A 19,882-nucleotide genomic window follows, 5' to 3' on the forward strand; every position below is an offset into this window, starting at 1 on the left:
TTTAATTTAATAATGCACTCTTCCCACTGGCCGAAGAGTAGAGCAGTGGATTTTTTTTTTCTTTTCTTTCTTTTTTTTTTCTTTTTGAGACAGGGTCTGGTTCTGTTGGCCAGTCTGGAGTGCAGTGATGCCATCATAGTTCATTTCAGCTTCAAACTCCTTGACTCAAGCAATCCTTTCACCTCAGCCTCCTTTGTAAAGCTGGGACTACAGGTACATGCCACTATGCACGGCTAATTTTTAATTTTTGCTTTTTTTTTTTTTTTTTTTTGTAGAGATGGGATCTAGCTCGGTTGCCCAGGCTGGTCTTGAACTCCTGGACTCAAGCCATGGTCTTGTCTTGGCCTCCCAAGGTGTTGGGATTACAGGTACTAGCCACCACGTTTTGCTGAGCAGTAGCTATTATCGTTTCGAGATTAGCCTGGCATGAGGTCTGGTGTTGAGGTGGCCTGACGGTCCGGTGCACTGAGCCCCGGGGCCTGCTGTCACTCGGGGGTCTGTCCTTTAACTGGGTGAGCAGTAGGCTGGGTGTTTGCTGCCAGGGCTTGGGTACTCCTGGCCTTGACCATTGTGTGGAAGGAGGGGTTCTCAGTCACCCACATGCTACATGGGTTTGTTCCCAGGGGAATAGTAGTTTTCAGGACAAAATGGGTGGAAAGAGGGAAAACCCTCTTTCCCTTCAGCGGGGAGCTTTGGAGACAGCAGAAGGTGAGGAAGCTGCAAAGGTGGCCAGAGGCCAGACATGCCAGGTCCTGAGCACCTAGCAGAGAAGTTGAGGGCTCACCTGGTGGGGAGTAGGGAGAAGCCTTTGAGGAATCCTGCAGAGCTGGGTGTTGGAAAGATGAGTTTGTTTTGTTGCTGGTGGATAGGTGTGAGTGAAATCCAAGGGACAGCTCCAGGAGGCACAGCCCGTAGGCCTTGGAAGAAGGGGGTGCAGGATGAGAGCAGGAGCAGAGATTTCTCCTGACCAGCCATAGGGACAGGAATGCACCTGGGGCTCTGACGTTGGATAGACTTGCATTCCCAACTTACACCCAGCCTTGCCTGGTGACCTGAAATAATCTTGGCCGGCAGCCTCCCTGGGAGGGCAGGCAGAGGTGTCTGCAGATGGCCTGGGGTCTTCATTGTGCCTCTTTGTGGCTGTTAAACTGTGTCTCCCTCACCAAAGCAGCTGCTAGGTCTTTGTTAGTGATGTTTCTGTGTCCCGGTTAGGGTTTCTGTGGCATCTGCCCTGCTGGGGCTCTTCCTGTCTGTCATTTGCTGGCACTAGGCTGGTGTCCAATGACTCCATCCTCTCATAGAGGAGCGGAGGAATGTGACCATGTCATGATAGGTACCAGTCCTAGAAAGGATTCAGTCCAGAAGGATCCAGACTCGATTTGTCTTGGGGTTGATTCTCCGTCTGAGGAACACTGAGAAGTGGCTCTAGAGCTCCTGCCCATCTGCCCAAGATACTGGTGGAGGGTGCATGGTGGTTCTCCCTGCGGTCCGGGAACAGGGTGATGCAGTGGCATTTAGAGGGTTGTTGTGCTCCTCCAGACTTTTCTGCTCTCTGCATGGTCCCGCCCTGGTTCCGGTCCTGGCTTCTCTCTAACCCTGCACATTCCAGCTGTCACGGTGTTGGGCTGGCACTGAGCATCCTGATTGTTTTGGGCTTTTTGCCTTTGTGCCTGCTTGGCTATGACCTGGGGCTAGCCCCGCACCTACCCTGGATATGGACAGTGGAGTTCCAGCTCTTGTGAGGGATGACCTCTCCCTGGGAGCTCGGGCTTCCTCTTAATGCGCCACTATCGTTTTGTTCAAGTGGGTGAGCAGTTACTCCATGTCTGCAGGGAGCCAGGCGCAGGGCTGGGTGCTTTAATGAGAAGCCTTGAGAAGAATATGGACAGGATCTCTAAATGTTATAGGTCAGAAGGACACAAGTGACTGTAACAGCATGTATTACATCACCACATTGTTTCCATGGGTATGAAAAGTAGATGAATAGAAAGTTTGCGTTTTTCGCCTTTTCGTTCTGAATCATAAATTGGACCAAATGGAGAATACTGCTCATCTGTTGGGAAGCGTTCCCGGTCAGAGTGTTTGGTTAGAGCCCTGGAAGGGCAGGAACAGCCATCGCAGGGAGATTTCAGCAGGGAGTGCATCTCTGAGGAGGGTGAATTCCCCGTGCTGAGTTCTGCTGAGCTAGGCTGCACGCTGTCACCAGACGGTTCCTGACCACCCAGACTTATCTGGGCTGGCAGGACGGTTGAAGACCACAAAACCACGAGTGTGCGCACTGCCGCCTGAAATACTAGTTTGAGGCCTCACATGGCTCTGCTGTTCGTAGAATAACTGCAGATAACTCCCATTTAGGGGTATTTGGTATCTCCAGCTAACTCAACTGGATTTTCTGTACATTTTCCCATCATTTGAGCCCAAGCAGGGATGGAATTTTTTTTAAACACGTTTTATAAGAAGATTCACTTATCTTTCCAGTTTTACAAGAAAAAGTCCATTTTCTTTGCATGTTATTTTAAATAGCAAAGTAATTCTTTTTTTTTTTTTTTTTTTTTGAGACAGGGTCTCACTCTGCCACCCAGGTTGGAGTGCAGTGGCCCAATCTCAGCTCACTGCAACCTCCACCTTCTGGGTTCAAGAGATTCTCGTGCCTCAGCTTCCCAAGTAGCTGGGATTATAGGCGTGGGCCACCACACCCAACTGATTGTATTTTTAGTAGAGACAGGGTTTCACCATGTTAGCCAGGCTGGTCTCAAACTCCTGACCTCAAGTGATCCACCTGCGTTGGCCTCCCAAAGAGCTGGGATTACACGTGTGAGCCACTGTGCCCAGCCAGCAAACTAATTGTTGCAGGTAAACTTGACAGGGTATAAAACTGTTCTTTTAAGCATTTTACCCTATATAATAATTCAACTCTGGCATTAAGCACCAGATTGTATGAGGTTATTACCTTTTTTTTTTTTTTTTTTTTTTTTTTGAGATAGGGTCTTGCCCTGTCGCCTAGGCTAGAGTGCAGTGGTGCAATCATAACTCATTGCAACCTTGACCTCTTGGGCTCAAGTGATCCTCCTGCCTCAGCCTCCCCTGGCTGGGTGTGTGCCACCATAGCCAGCTAATTTTTGATTTTCCTGTAGAGACGGGGTCTCACTTTGTTACGCAGGCTGGTTTTGAACTCCTGGGCTCAATCATCTGTCAGCCTCAGCCTCCCAAAGTGCTGGGATTACAGGTGTGAGCCACTGCACCTGGCATATTACAGTTTTTTGTTTTTTTTTTGAAATAGAGTCTCACTCTGGAGTGCAATGGCATGATCTTGGCTCACTGCAACCTCCGCCTCCCAGCCTCAAGTGAATCTTCTGCCTCAGCCTCTCTAGTAGCTGGGATTATAGGCGCCCATGCCTGGCTAATTTTTGTATTTTTAGTAGAGACGGGGTTTCACCATGTTGGCCAGGCTGGTCTTGAACTCCGTCTCAAGTGATCAGCCTACCTCAGCCTTCCAAGGTGCTGGGATTACAGGTGATAGCCGCTGCGCCCGGCCCTTTTTTTAAATTTAAATTTAATTTTTTTTATTTTTTATTGAGACAGAGTCTCCCTCTGTTGCCCAGGCTGGAGTGCAGTGTCATGATCTCGGCTCTCTGCAAGCGCCACCTCCTGGGTTGAAGTGATTCTTACGCTTCAGCTTCCCGAGTAGCTGTGATTACAGGGGTTTGCCACCATGCCCGGCTAATTTTTGTGTTTTTAGTAGAGCCAGGGTTTTGCCGTGTTGGCCAGGCTGGTCTCAAACTCCTGACCTCAGGTGATCCGCCTGCCTCGGCGTCCCAAAGTGCTGGGATTATAGGCATGAGCTACTGCACCCTGCATGTTACATATTTTTAACACTAGGACAGAAAGGTTGAGAACAGTGTTGGACAGAGGTCCTTTTTTTCATCTTTTTTCATGTGACAGCACGGATGAAAGGACAGAGCTCTTTGAATCTCTACTCCTGGACAGAGGGTTCAGTCTTTAGTGACCAAGAGGTCTGAAGTCCAAGATAAAGCAGATGACTTGGGGCCAGATAACAGCAGGCTCTGTCCGCACAGCAGTGCTCGTTAAGGACATGGTGTTTTGATGTGGCATTCAGTGGCCTTCCCTTCCCTTGCTGTTCTGCCCCTTTCTGACCTCTGCTTGGAGTCTTATTACTTTCCCATCCTCCACCTCATCCCCCTTCCCTGCTGTTTTTGTTCATTTTCTTTTTCTTCCTCCTTTCCTTCCCTCCCCTTCCTCTTCCCCTTCCCCTTCCCCTTCCCCTTCCCCTTTCCTTTCCTTTCCTTTCCTTCTTTCTTTTTCTCTTTTTTTTCTTTTGTGAAGGAGTCTTGGCCTGTCACCTAGGCTGGAGTGCAGTGGTGCCATCTCGGCTACTGCAACCTCCACTTCTTGGGTTCAAGCAATTCTTCTGCCTCAGCCTCCAAGTAGCTGGGACTATGGGTGCCCATGACCACGCCCAGCTAATTTTTGTATTTTTAATAGAGCCGGGGGGGGGGTTTCACCATGTTGGCCAGGGTGGTCTTGAACTCCTGACCTCAGGTAATCCACCTGCCTTGGCCTCCCAAAGTGTTTGGATTATAGGTGTGAGCCACCGTGCCCAACCACTGCTGTTTTCTTCTCTCTCTGGTCCTTACCTCCCAGCTCTGTTTTTAGTTCGTCCATGGAAGCCCGTCCTTGTTGCCTCATCTTGGGGGTGGAAGTATTGGTGTTCCTCCAGCATCTTTTCTGAAGCAGAAAGAGCATCTTTTCCCAGCTTGAGTCTGACCATATCGCCTCCAGTTTCTCACATGGCTTTCATCCAGAGCATCTTTTACTTTTGCAGTATGCCACGTAGAACCAACTATGTCAGGAACTAGAAAGAGTTTTGTTTTCTTGTGACTCTGTACCAGCAAAATTGCATTATCTCACTGTGGTGGAGACTCATAAAAGGATTATCTGGGCTCCAGTAACAAGTGAATTTAACAATTCAAATAGCTGAGTTGTTGCAGAGGCACCCCTGGGGCCCAGGCAGGGATTACATACAACCATTTTTATGCTAGTCTCTTCTCCCTAGGAGGACTGACTGGGAGCTCACAGGCTTTTTTCAAGCAGAACCCAGGGCACCTGCAGCCAAGACAGTTCTGGCTGGACCTGGGGGATTAGGTGAGGGGCCTGTATGGCTGGCTGTTTTGTGGACTTTTCTATCTGAGGAAATAAAGTATGACTCTTAGGCTGGGCATGGTTGCTCATGCCTGTAATCCCAGTGCTGTGAGAGGCTGAGGCGGGAGGATTACTTGAGGCCAGGAGTTTGAGACCAGCCTGGGCCACATAGCGAGATGCCATCTCTACTAAGTAAATGAATGAATGAATGAATGAATGAATGGCTCTTGTTTAGCCTTGAGTCGGCCAGCTGAATCTCAGTTTCTTCATCTGTGACACGGGCTAGTGATACCTACTTGCCTAGAGTTATTGTGAGCATTAAAATAGGATGAGGGCTGGGTGCGGTGGTTCACACTCATAATCCCAGCACTTTGGGGGAGCTGAGGCAGGAGTATCACTTGGGCAACATAGCGAGACCCCATCTGTACTGAAAATAAAAAAAATAGCTGGGCACAGTGGCTCATGCCTGTAATCTCAGCACCTTGGAGTCCAAGACAGGAGGATTGCTTAAGTAACATAGTGAGACCCCATCTCTACTAAGAATAAAAAAAAATGAGCTGAGCATGGTAGTTCATGCCTGTAGTCCCAGCTACTTGGAAGGCTGAGGCAGGAGGATCACTTCAGCCCGGGAGGTCAAGACTGTAGTGAGCTGTGATTGTACCAGTGTACTCCAGCGTGAGTGATAGAGCAAGACCCTGTCTCAAAAAAAAAAAAAAAAAGATGAGGACTGGGCACAGTGACTCATGCCTTGTAATCCCAGCACATTGGGAGGCCAGGCCAGGAGGATCACTTGAGGTCAGAAGTTTGAGACCAGTCTGGGCAACATAGCGAGACCCTATTTCTACCAAAAACAAAACAAAACAAAAAATTTAGGCTAGGCCAGGTGGCTCAGGCCTGTAACTGTGGCACTTTAGGAGGCTAAGGTGGGAGGATTGCTTGAGGCCAGGAGTTGAAGGATGCAGTGAGCTATGATTGTGTCACTGCACTCCAGCCTGGTCAGTAGAGTGAGACTCCCAACTCGTAAATAAATAAAGGTAAGCGAGTAAAGATGAGGATGTATAGAAGTTATCACACAGTGCCTGGTACAAGGACTCTCCCAAATGGTGGCTATTTTTACCATTAGTCCCAAGGAATAGAATTCATCATGGAGTTATGTATGCATAGTGTTTTCCCAAGGAGGCATTCTGGATCCCTGTTACATAGTGAGAGAGTAGCTTGTGTTTCATATTTCATTCATCTAATTGTATCAAGGATAAATTTACTTTACACTTTTTAAATAGCTGCTGATTTTCTCATTTTAATGAAGAGAGAAGGCCCCAGGCTCAAGCTTAACATCCAATGAGGTTTTTTGTGTGTGTGTCTTTTGAGACGGAGTTTCACTCTTGATGCCCAGGCTGGAGTGCAGTGGCATGATCTTGGCTAACTGCAACCTCCACCTCCTGGATTCAAGTGATTTTCCTACTTCAGCCTCCTGAGTAGCTGAGATTACAAGCGTGCACCACCATGCCCGGCTAATTTTTGTATTTTTAATAGAGATGGGGTTTCACCATGTTGGCCAGGCTGGATCCACCCACCTCGACCTCCCGAAGTGCTGGGACTCTCAGGTTTTAAATAGCATTAATTACCTTTATAATTTTTAACTTTAAGATGATCTTTTCTTCATTGGAAGTGATACCGTTTTTCTATTTAAAGTAGTAATAAGATTTTTTAAAAAATAAATTTTAGGCCAAGGATGGTGGCATGTGCCTGTTGAGCCAGGAGTTCAAGACCACCCTGGCCAACACAGCAAGACTCCATTTCTACAAAAGTAAACAAAAATAAAATAAAACCAAAAAAAAAATACATTTTTATAAAGACAATAAGTTGTTGAAAGAAAATGTCAAACATTAGCAAGAGAGCCATTATATGTAATTGTTGGGCAAAATTGTGCTCACATTGTGGGCAGGTTGTTCGCTGCCCAGCAGCAGGGGCTGTGCAGCATGTGGCCTAGGACCTGCTCACTAGCCTAGTGCCCTTGTACAGGGCTGTGTCCCCTGGGAAGTCGGGTGCTTGTTTCTAATTCTCACAGAAGTCCCATGTGAGCAGTAACTGTTGCTACATTGATATGCAGTACTGCGTGTCAAAGATAGTGAAGGTGGCTTGTAAATGATCCTCATAAGAATCCTGCAGACAGGTATTAGCATTCTCTATGGCGCAGGCCCAGATGGAGGCTCAGAGAGGTGGGATGATGTGGTTAGAAATCTGATCTCCTGGCCAGGCGTGGTGGCTCACGCCTGTAATCCCAGCACTTTGGGAGGCCGAGGCAGGTGGATCACTTGAGGTCAGGAGGTTGAGACCAGCCTGGCCATCATGGTGAAACCCCGTCTCTACTAAAAATACAAAAATTAGCCAGGAGTGGTAGCACACAACTGTAATCCCAGCTACGAGGGAGGCTGAGGCAGGAGAATTGCTTGATCCCAGGGGTGGAGGTGGCAGTGAGCCGAGATTATGCCACTGCACTCCAGCCTGGGCAACTGAGACTCTGTCTCAAAAAAAAAAAAAAAAAAAAAAAAAAAAAAAAGCTGATCTCCTTTTCTGTGCCCATTTTGTAGGCATCCTCTCTGAGAGCTCATTGGTTCAGAGGAGCAGACCAGGGACGATGAGGAACAGCTGTAGAATGTTTCATGAAACACACAAAGCACTGGTTCACATTAGTTAGCCGCATGGAGCAGTCTACAGGCAGCAACGTCCTTCAAACGGCTTATTTCCTAAAGTGAGTTGAACACTGACCTGTAATCTTCTTTTGGCGCTTCACAGACCTTTCAGTCATGAATCATGGAAGGGTCTACTCTGGCTTCAGAAGTCCTAGTTCTGATGGTAGTGGTAGGTGTGTTCCATACTGATTCTTATTTTATCTGTACAGCATGACTCTGATGTAAATCCATTTGGCTTTTGCTTTTAGAACCTTACCTATAATAAGCAATCTAATTTTAGCAACCCCTTTCACAACAGCAGCGAAGTCTATACAGAATATATAAATAGTCTAATAAAAGTCATATATGATCCTTATGGAAAAGTTGGAGGACATCGAAGAAGACATTCATAGAAAGATATACCATATATGTGGATGATAAAATTCATAATTGTAGGGCTGAGTGTGGTGGCTCATGCCTGTAATCCCAACACTTTGGGAGGCCGAGGTAGGAAGATCACTTGAAGCCAGGAGTTCAAGACCAGCCTGGCCAATATGGTGAAACCCCGTCTCTACCAAAACACATACACAAAAAGTTAGTATTGTGGCATGCATCTGTAGTCTGAGCTAATTGGGAGGCCAAGGCATGAGAATTGCTTGAACCTGGGAAGCACAGGTTGCAGTGAGCCAAGAGCGTGTCACTGCACTCCAACCTGGGCAACAGAGCAAGACTGTCTCAAAAAAAAAAAAAGGCAGGCTGGGCACAGTGGCTCACGCCTGTAATCCCAACACTTTGGGAGGCCGAGGTAGGAAGATGACTTGAAGCCAGGAGTTCAAGACCAGCCTAGCCAACATGGTGAAACTGCGTCTCTACTAAAAATACAAAAATTAGGCTGGGCATGGTGGCTCACGCCTGTGATCCAAGCACTTTGGGAGGCTGAGGCAGGCGGATCACGAGGTCAGGAGATTGAGACCATTCTGGCTAACATGGTGAAACTCTGTCTCTACTAAAAAGACAAAAAATTAGCCAGGCATGTTGGCGGGCGCCTGTAGTCCCAGCTACTTGGGAGGCTGAGGCAGGAGAATGGCGTGAACCCGGGGGCGGAGCTTGTAGTGAGCCGAGATCATGCCACTGCACTCCAGCCTGGGCAACAGAGCAAGACTCCCTCTCAAAACAACAACAACAACAACAACAAAAAATTAGCCAGATGTAGTGGTGGGCACCTGTAATCCCAGCTACTTGGGAGGCTGAGTTAGGGGAATTGCTTGAACCCGGGAGGCAAAGGTTGCAGTGAGCTGAAATCACGCCACTGCACTTTAGTGTGGGTGAGAGAGAGAGAGACTATGTATCAAAAAGAAAAAAAAAATTGTAATTATAAAGATATTCACTCTCCAGTCCATGAATTTAGTGCAGGTCCAGTAAAAATCCTAATAGGATTTTTCGTATAATTGACAAGCTGATTCTGATTCATTTGATATTGTAAAGGACAAGGAATAACCTTTGGAGAACAAACGGGAGGGAAGCCTTTCTCTGAGATAGTAAGGCTTATTATGAAGCTGTAGTCATATAAAATAAATGTTCATATGTGGTCTCTCCCTGCCCTGTCCAGTATACAGCTGCTAGTGGCTACTGAGCACATGAAATGTGGCTAGTATGAATTGAGAAGTGCTGTAAATGTAAAATGCACATGAGCTTTTAAAGACTTGGGAATAAAAAAGAATGTAATATATATCATTAATAATAGTTTCTTTTTTTCTCTCTGTCTCTGCCTCCTGGGCTCAAGCGATTCTCCTGCCTCAGCCTCCCAAGTAGCCTGGCTAATTTTTGTATTTTGTAAAGATGGGGTTTCACCATGTTGCCCAGGCTGGTCTCGAACTCGTGGACTCAAGCAGTCCACCTGCTTTGACCTTCCAGAGTGCTGGGATTACAGGCATGAGCCGCTGTGCCCGGCCATCATTAATAACTTTTTATTATTGTTATTATTTGGGGATGGAGTCTTGCTCTGTTGCCCAGGCTGGAGTGCAATGGCACAATCTCGGCTCACTGCAACCGCTGCTTCCTGGGTTCAAGCAATTCTCCTGCCTCATCCTCCCAGGTAGCTGGGATTACAGGCAGCCGCCATCATACCTGGCTAATTTTTGTATATTTGTAGAGATGGGGTTTCACGATGTTGGCCAGGCTGGTCTTGAACTCCTGACCTCAGGTGATCTGCCCACCTCAGCCTCCCAGAGTAGTGGGATTACAGGCGTGAGCCACTGTGCCCAGCCAATAACTTTTAAATAATGATCAAGTCAAGTGCAGTGACATATACCTGTGGTCCCAGCTACTTGGGAGGCTGAAATGGGAGGACTTCTTGAGGCTGGGAGTTCAGGGCTGCGGTGAGCCGAGATCATGTCCGTCATCTCGGCTTGTGAATAGCCACTGCACTGTAGTCTGGGCAAAATAGCAAGACCCCGTCTCTAAAAAACAAAATAAATAATGGTCACATGTTGAAAATACCGTATTTTGGATATATTAAGATAAAATATATTATTAAAATTGCATCCTGTTTGTTTTTTAATGTGCTAATAGAAAATTTAAAATGACATTGTGTATTTCTGTGTAATATATACATAATTGTATTTCTCACATGTGACAGTGAGACCCTTGAAACTGAATAGAGCCTGGAAACAGGCTAAACATACATGGGATCTTGGAATGTGACAACGGTAGCATTATCAACCAGTGCGAAATGGATAGAATATTCAAAAAATGATGATGGGACCATTGACTTTCTATATGGAGAAATACAGTTAGACACTCGATTTATAGCATATACAAAAATCCAGATAGACTGAAGACCTAAAAATAGAAAACTTTAATATTTTTAGAAATCGTAAGGACTACCTTTATGACTTTGAAATTGGAAAGGACGTGGTTTCAGGTAGCCTTTGCTATGGAACAAACCAACCCAAAATGTAGTGACTTCAAACTGCCACAATTTATTACTCCCTACCTTGTGTGAGTTGGGCGAGTGGTTCCTCTGCTGGTGTCAGCTGGGCTTCCTCAAGGGGCTATATTCTGCTGGCAGGTTGGCTGTGCTCACTGGGCCACCTTGGCCTCGCTCTTCCCCCACGGCCTTTCATCATGTGGGCTTCTTCACAGCTTTGGGATCTTGGGGTACCAAGAGAATGAGAATCTGCAAGGCCTTATATAAGTGTATATGTATGTATATACTTCTATTTTTCTTATTTCTTTTTTTTTTTTTTTTTTTTGAGGCGGAGTCTTCACTCTGTCGCCCAGGCTGGAGTGCAGTTGCGCCATCTCAGCTCACTGCAAGCTCCGCCTCCCGGGTTTACGCCATTCTCCTGCCTCAGCCTCCGGAGTAGCTGGGACTACAGGCGCCCGCCACCGCGCCCGGCTAATTTTTTGTATTTTAGTAGAGACGGGGTTTCACCGTGTTAGCCAGGATGGTCTCGATCTCCTGACCTCGTGATCCGCCCGCCTCGGCCTCCCAAAGTGCTGGGATTACAGGCGTGAGTTTTCTTATTTCTTAAATGTACTAAGAGGTTTTTTTTTGTTTTGAGACAGAGTCTCCCTCTGTCACCCAGGCTGGAGTGAAGTGGTGCGATCTTGGCTCACTGCAACCTCTGCCTCCTGCGATTTTCCTGTCTCAGCCTCCTGAGTAGCTGGGACTACAGGCGCATGCCATCATGCCTGGCTAATTTTTGTATTTTAGTAGGGGGTTTCACCATGTTGTCCAGGCTGGTCTCAAACGCCTGACCTCAAGTGATCCACCCGCCCAGGCCTCCCAAAGTGTTGAGATTAGAGGCATGAGCCACCGTACCTGGGCTTTTTTTTTTTTTTTTTTAAAGAGATAGGGTCTCACTCTGTTGCCTAGGCTGGAGTGCAGTGTTTCAATCATAGTTCATTGCAGCCTCAAACTCCTGGGCTCAAGCGATCCTCCCTTCTCAGCCTCCCGAGTAGTTGGGACTACAGGCATGTACCAGCACGCGTGGAAAATTGTTTTTTTTTTTTGTTTTTTTTTTGAGATGGAATCTCGCTCTGTCACCCAGGCTGGAGTGCAGTGGCACCATCTCAGCTCACTGCAAGCTCCGCCTCCCGGGTTCATGCCATTCTCCTGCCTCAGCCTCCCGAGTACCTGGGACTACAGGCGCCCGCCACCGTGCCCGGCTCATTTTTTTTGTATTTTTAGTAGAGACGGGGTTTCACCATGGTCTCAATTTCCTGATTTCATGATCCGCCCACCTTGGCTTCCCAAAGTGCTGGGATTACAGGCGTGAACCACCGCGCCCAGCCCATAATTTTTGTATTTTATTATTTGTAGAGACAGGATCTTGCCATTTTGCCCAGGCTGGTCTCTTAACTCCTGGTCTGAAGTGATCCTCCTGCCTTGGCCTCCCAAAGTGCTGGGATTACAGGAGGGAGCCATTGTGCCTGGCTCCTGTAAGACCTCTTGAAGCTGACACTCATAAATTGTACAGCATCGATTCTCCCTGTTGGTTGAAGCAAGTCACAGGGCTGGCTCTGATTCAGGGGCTGCGGAAATGAGTCTGCTTGCTTTTTTTTTCTTTTGTTGAGACTGAGTCTCTCTCTTTTGCCCAAGGTGGAGTGCAGTGGCAGGATCTCGGGTTACTGCAACCTCTGCCTCCTGAGTTCAAGCGATTCTTCTGCCTCAGCCTCCCAGGTAGCTGGGATAACAGGCACATGCCACCACTCCCCGCTAATTTTTGTATTTTTGTAGAGATGTAGTTTTGCCATGTTGGTCAGACTGATCTCGCACTCCTGACCTCAAATGATTTGCCTGCCTCGGCCTTCCAAAGTGCTGGGATTATAGGCATGAGCCACCGTGCTTGGCCTACTCTGTCTTCTGATGGGGGAATAGTGAAGTCACTTTGCAAAAAGACCTGCCAGAGGATAGACATGCCAATTACAGACTTCCTAAGGCTCTAAAAGCACTGACCTGAAAGGCAAAGAGTGGCAAATCCAACTATTGTTGACCCTTGAACAATACGGGTTTGAACTGTGTGGGCCCACTTACATGTGTTTTTTTCAACCAAATTCAGGTTGAAAATACCGTATTCACAGGTTGCAAATTTCTCTATATGGAGGGCTGACATAGACATGTGAATTCCACAAGGCCGACCATGGGATTTGAGTATGCATGGACTTGGGTATTCAAGGGGGTCCTGGAACCAATCCCCCAAGTATACTGAGGGATGACTTCCCATTCACATCAAAATTTCTGGCCAGACGCAGTGACTCACACCTGTAATCCCAGCGTTTTGGGAGGCTGAGGTGGGAGGATTACGTGAGGCCGAGAGTTCAAGTTCAGCTTGGGCAACACAGCAAAATCTCATCTCTACAAAAAATGAAAAATAAAAAAAAAGTTGGGTGTGGCGGTGCATGCCTGTAGTCCCAGCTGCTCTGGAGGCTGAGGTGGGAGGTGGGAGATCACTTGAGCCCAGGAGTTCAAGGTTATGGTGAGCTGCGATCATGCCACTGGACTCCAGCTCTAGCCTGGGCGACAGTGTGAAACCCTGTCTCAAAATAACTAAATAACATCCAAACTTCTATTTCTGAACACATCCATTTGACAAAATGAAAAAGCAAGTTACAGACTGGGAGATGGTGTGAGTGTATGTGTGTATGTGTGTGTGTATATATATATATATATATTTTTTTTTTAGACAGTGTCTTGCTCCATCACGCAGGGTGGAGTGCAATGGCGTAATTATGGCTCCTAGTGGCCTTAACCTCCTGGGCTGAAGTGATTCTCCTGCCCCAGCCTCCTGAGTAGCTGGGACTATAGGCACACACCACCACACATGGCTAATTTTTAAAACTTTTTTTTGTAGAGATGGGGTCTCGCTATGTTGCCCAGGCTGGTCTTGAACTCTTGACCTCAAGTGATCCTCCTACCTCATCCTTCCGAAGTGCTGTGATTATAGCCAACCTGGAAGATGATATTTAAAACTTACTCTAGTATACAGATGTGTAAAGAACTATAAATCCTAAGAAAAAGGCCAACCACCCAATGGGAAAGTGAGCAAAAGACATAAGGCAGTTTACAAAACATAAAGAAATTTAGTTCATTTAATTAATGAACCAGTGAAAACTAAAAACAGTGGGATATGACTTTATACTCACAGACTATCTCAGCCAATGTAGGCTGCTGTAACAAAACACTGTAGACTGGATGACTTGAAAATGACAGAAATGTGTTTCTCACAGTTCTGGAGGCTGGAAGTACAAGGTGAAGATCCTGCAGGTTGGGTGTCTGGGGAGGGCCTGCTTCATAGACAGCTGTCTGTTCTCTGTAACCTCACGTGGCCAGAGGAGCAAAGGAGCGCTCCTCGGCCTCTTTCGTTTTCTTTTTTTTGAGACGGAGTCTCGCTCTGTCGCCCAGGCTGGAGTGCAGTGGCATGATCTCGGCTCACTGCAGCTTCTGCGTCCTGGGTTCAAGCGATTCTCCTGCCTCAGCCTCCCAAGTGGCTGGGACTAACAGGCACATGCCACCACACCTAGATAATTGTTTATTTTTGTAGAGATGAGGGTTTTGCTCTATTGCCCAGACTGGTCTTAAACTCCTGGGCTCACGGGATCCTCTTGCCTCAGGCTCCCAAAGTGGTAGAATGACAGGCGTGAACCATCACACCTGCCTTCTACTTTATTTCTTAAAAGAAAATCTGAGGCAAACATGGCAAAATGTCACGATTGCTTAATTCTGGTGCTAGGTTTGCATTATTACTCAGTACTTTTCCGTGTGCTAAAATATTTCATTAAAAATACATGAGTATCTTGAGAGTGTCATAATTTTGGTCATGTAGGATGTTCTAAAAATAGCCATTTATACTTTAGCCAAGACTTGGAGTTTAACAAGATTTTCTGAACATAATTTACACATCAGCCAACAAATAGGTCATCTTGGAATTGGTGGGTTATATTTGAGATTTCCAGGTGGAGTCAGTCATGAATTCTTTTTTATTTGGAGGATGCTCTTTAGAAATTGCCAGATGCAGGTCGGGTGTGATGGCTCATGCCTGTAATCCCAGCACTTTGGGAGGCCAAGTGGGCAGATCACCTGAGGTCAGGAGTTCAAGACCAGCCTGGCCAACATGGCGAAACCCTGTCTTTACTAAAAATACAAAAATAAGCGAGCGTGATGGCGGGCGCCTGTAGTCCCTGCTGCTCCCGAGGCTGATCCAGGAGAATTGCTTGAGCCCAGGAGACAGAGGTTGCAGTGAGCTGAGATTGCACCGCTGCACTCCATACTGGGCGACAGAGTGAGACTCCATCTCAAAAAAAAAAAGAGAAAATGCCACATGCAGATTTTCATGTGTTACATAAATTCGAAAATGGCCATTCACTGCTTTTCCCTCCCTTGTTGCAGGAGATTTGCTCTGACCCATCTGAAGTCCATATGGCTCTGTATGATGAAGACCTCCTGAAAAATCCTTTCTATCTGGCTCTGCAAAAGTGGCGCCCCGACTTGTGCAGCAAAGTGGCCCAAATCCACGGCATCGTAAGTGCGCTGAGCCTCAGGGTTGCCCTGAGGCATGAATGGTTCCAGACACGTGGTAGACTAAGACTCAGTTTGGAGGGAGTTCGTTATAAACCCAGCTCAACAAGCTCCCAGCAGTGTGCTTGGTCTCTGAGTGAGCAGCGAGGGGCCCCCATGAGCCGCTCCCTCCAGGAAGCCTCCTGGGATTGCAGTCCAGGCTGTAATACTTTCTCTGAACTCCCGGCCCCCGCCTGTGGCTAACAGTGCCCTTTTGTGGAGCACCACCAGTGACACTTGGTCTCATGCTGTGGTGGTCTCTTGTTTCTCTCTTGCCTATGGGGGCTTCTCCAGGGCTACAATGAGTTGCTCCCTGGGGCCTCACGAGTCCTGGTCTGTCTGGGAGGTGGGTGCTCACCCTCATAGAATAAGGGACCGAGTAAATGCATTCATAGACCGCTTTGAAAGGCTTTTCCAAAGGGAAAGCACTATGATGAAAGAACTTCTCTGGTAGAGGTCACAACCTCAGAAGCCTTCAGGGGCAGCCAGGTAACAGGAATGAGAAGCAGGCAGGAGACGCTGTCACCTGTCACGGTGGGGGCATCTGCCTGGACAGAGGGCAGGCCCTGTGTTGTGGATCTTTCCAGTTCTCAGGTCACTGAACTTGGTGGGCATTCTACTTAGACAGCACTGGGGGACACAGTGTCCCAGGTGCATTTGTGTTGTCTGTGGCCTCTGCTTGAGGAGTCTTGTCTTTTTTTGTCTGTTGTCTCCTACTCTCTCAAATGGGCATATCCACTTCTCTTATCCCATGGGGCGACTTTACTCAGGTATGTGAGGTGTCTGAGGGTTTGAACTGAAGGAGAAGTCAGGTTAGCTGAGTGTGGCTTCAGGTTCTCAGCGGTCTCTCAGGGGCACTGGAATTGACTTTCATTTATTTTTATTTTTATTTGTTAATTTTTTTTGAGACAGAGTCTTGCTCTGTCGCCCAGGCTGGAGTTTGGTGGCGTGATCTCGGCTCACAGCAACATCCGCCTCCCAGGTTCAAGTGATTCTCCTGCCTTGGCCTCCCAAGTAGCTGGGATTGCAGGTGTGTGCAACCATGCCTGGCTAATTTTTGTGTTTTTAGTAGAGATGGGGTTTCACCCATGTTGGCCAGGCTGCTCTCGATCGAACTCCTGACCTCAGGTGATCCTCCCACCTCGGCTTCCCAAAGTGCTGGGATTACAGGCATGAGCCACCATGCCTGGGCCGGAATTGACATTCATTTTGCCTAGGCCAAGCTCTGCCATCAGAAACCGGGTTTCTTTTTTTTTTTTTTTTTTTTTTTTTGAGCCTGTTGCTCAGGCTAGAGTGCAGTGGCACGATCTCGACTCTGACTCTCTGCAATCTCAGCCTCCCGGGTTCAAGCGATTTGCCTCAGCCTCCTGAGTAGCTGGGATTACAGGCACAAGCCACCATGCCCGGCTAATTTTTTTTTTCTCTTTTTTTTGAAACAGAGTCTTGCTGTGTCACCCAGGCTAAGTGCAGTGGCGCCATCTTGAATCACTGCAACCTCTGCCTCCTGGGTTCAAGCAGTTTTCCTGCCTCAGCCTCCTGAGTAGCTGGGACTACAGGCACGTGCCACCACACCCAACTAATTTTTGTATTTTTAGTGGAGACGGGGTTTCACCATGTTGGCCCAGATGGTCTCGATCTCTTGACCTCATGATCCACCCGCCTTGGCCTCCCATTATACTGGGATTACAGGCGTGAGCCCCCACAGCCGGCCTAATTTTTGTATTTTTAGTAGGAATGGGGTTTCACCATGTTGTCCTGGCTGGTCTCAAACTCCTGGCCTCAAGTGATCCGCCCGCCTCCGTCTCCCAAAGAGAAGCTAGGTTTCTTTGACATCTTTTCCAGTTTTTATGATTAGTTTTGTGATCCATATTTCTTCACCACAATATTCTTACTTTAGATTTTAGAAGCCAAAAAGTTCATTATTTAAAAAATTAGAGAATATAGCTCTTTCCAAATAAAAATCTCATAAAATTCACCAAAGACATTCATTGTCATCATTCATTGTAATCAGTTCATTCCACAGCAATTATTAAAAGCTGCAGTATGCAAGACACTTTGCTTGATGATGGGGATTCACCAAGAAACAGAAACACACATCACTACCTTTTTTTTTTGAGATAAGGTCTTGCTCTGTCCCCCAGGCTGGGCTAGAGTACAGTGATGTGAACATGGCTCACTGCAGCCTCAGACCTCTAGAATCAAGCAGTCCTTCTGCCTCAGCCTCCCAAGTAGCTGGGACTACAAGCATGTGCCACCATGCCTGACTGGTTTTTATTTTTTGTAGAGATGGGGTCTCACTATGTTGCCCAGGCTGTTGGCCTCAAGCGATCCTCCTGCCTCGGCCTCCCAAAGTGCTGGGATTACAGGCGTGAGCTGCCATGCCTGGCTGTAGATCACCATCTTTACCCTCATGGAGCTTAAATTCTAGTGTGAGAGATGGTCATTTACTGAGCGAGTGCATACTAATTACGACGGTGGTGAGTGTCGCAGTGGAAATGTACAGGACGCAGGGCCGTACATGGATCAGGGAGGGCCTGGCCGTACTGCAGGAATATTTCCTCCCTTCCTATCTTCGTTGTATGATATTTAAACTACTGTCTAGACAAGTGCATATATTCATATATATCTTTAGCTTTTTAGAAGTGTCACGCTGTGGCATAGTTATTTCTGTGGAAGCTCTTTGGGGAAGCTCTATCTTGCTCAGCATGGTGTTACTGAGCCCGGTGGCTACCATTCCAGGCTTTTCTTTTTCTTTCTTTTCTTTTTATTTTATTATTATTTTTGAGACAGGGTCTCACTCTGTTGCCCAGGCTGGAGTGCAGTGGCACAGTCAGGGCTTACTGCAGCCTCAACCTCCCAGGCTCAGGCAATCCTCCCACCTTAGCCTCTTGAGTAGCTGGGACAACAGTCACACTCCACCATGCCTGGCTAATTTTTGCAATTTTTTTTTTTTGGAGACAGAGTCTCACTGTGTTGCCCAGGCTGGAGTGTAGTGGCTCTAGCTCAGCTTGCTGCAACCTCCACCTCCTGGGTTCAAGTGATTCTCTTACCTCAGCCTACCAAGTAGTTGGGATTACAGGCACCCACTACCATGCCTGGCTGATGTTTGTATTTTTAGCAGAGATGGAGTTTCACTATGTTGACCAGGCTTGTCTCGAACTCCTGACCTCAAGTGATCCACCTGCCTTGACCTCCCAAAGTGCTGCGATTACAGACGTGAGCCACTGCATTGGCCTAACTTTTGTAATTTTTGTAGAGACGAGGGTCTCAATTTCTTGCCCAGGCTGGCCTTGAACTCCTGACCTCAGGCAATCCTCCTGCCTTGGCCTCCCAAAGTGCTGGGATTACAGGTGTGAGCCACCATGCCTGGCCAACTAAGTGCTTTTCAGCTACAAGTCATGGGATTCCACTCAAGCCCACTTTAACAAACGAGGGATTTTGAACGAACTTTTCTACCTTGTCGCCTTCCTTTCAGGGACACCGGAGAATGGAGATTCTTCTTAGGCTGTACCATCCAGGGTTCCCCCACAGAACCCCAGACCCTCACTCTAGCTCCTCCTGAGATCCAGGGCATCCACAGGAACTGCTGGGGTCCACAGGGGGCAGCAGTGAGCCTCTGGTCTTCCTCAGCCTTGTTTGTTGTATTTCAATCAGTGAGGTTGTTGGTCATGTTGGCGCAGGCCTATAGTCCCAGCTACTCAGGAGGCTGAGGCAGGAGGATCGCTGGAGCCCAGGAGCTCTGGGATGTCGTGAGCTATGCTGATTGCATCTCCATACTAAGTTTGGCATCAGTATGGTGACCTCCCAGGAGTGGGGGACCACTATGTTGCCCAAGGAGGGGTGAACACTGCCAGGTTGGAAATGGAGCAGGTCAAAAGTCCTGTGGTATGCTGGGCACAGTGGCTCACGCCTGTAATCCCAGCACTTTGGGAGGCCAAGGCAGGCAGATCATTTGAGGTCAGGAGTTCAAGACCAGCCTGGTCAACATGGTGAAAACCCATATCTACTAAAAATACAAAAATTAGCTAGATGTGGTGGTGCGCACTGTTAATCCCAGCTGCTTGGATGACTGAGGCATGAGAATCCATTGAACCCTGGAAGCAGAGGTTGCAGTGAGCCGAGATTGCGCCACTGCACTCCAGCCCAGGCGACAGAGGAAGACTCTATCTCAAAAAAGGAAAAAAAACCCAAAAAACCAAAAAAAAACCCTCCTGTGCTGATCAGTAGTGGGATTGCACCTCTAAATAGCTACTGCACTCCAGCCTGAGCAACATAGATGCCATCCTTTTTGTCATCTCTAAGGGATCTCTGTGGCCTCAACAGTTGAATGCCAAATATCTTTCCATGAAGTTTGGGCATCGTACCAACTTTATTTCATTTTTAATATTTTGGTAGAGATAGGGTCTCACTATGTTGCCCAAGCTGGTCGTGACCTTGTACCAAGTTTGACTGCCCTTGAGTCTGCCCTGGAGATCAGAGTCTTTTATCA

At 47.4% G+C, this 19,882-nt stretch overlaps 1 protein-coding gene across 4 annotated transcripts in view; it reads left to right on the forward strand.

The window, feature by feature from the left end:
- Positions 1–19,882, forward strand: part of ANKRD27 (ankyrin repeat domain 27) — a 79,104-nt gene that overhangs the window by 955 nt on the left and 58,267 nt on the right. For 3 of the 4 annotated variants that reach the window (XM_007996209.3, XM_037991500.2, XM_037991501.2), the window contains exon 2: positions 15,226–15,357. In XM_007996209.3, coding sequence (XP_007994400.3) covers positions 15,256–15,357 — 102 coding nt within the window. In that variant the 5' untranslated portion in view covers positions 15,226–15,255. Of the gene's footprint in view, positions 1–7,751; positions 7,913–15,225; positions 15,358–19,882 lie in introns of all 4 variants that reach the window. The other variant, XM_007996210.3, reaches the window with a different exon arrangement.

Source organism: Chlorocebus sabaeus, chromosome 6 (assembly GCF_047675955.1).
Source record: "Chlorocebus sabaeus isolate Y175 chromosome 6, mChlSab1.0.hap1, whole genome shotgun sequence".
In the NCBI taxonomy this organism is placed as follows: Eukaryota; Metazoa; Chordata; class Mammalia; order Primates; family Cercopithecidae; genus Chlorocebus; species Chlorocebus sabaeus.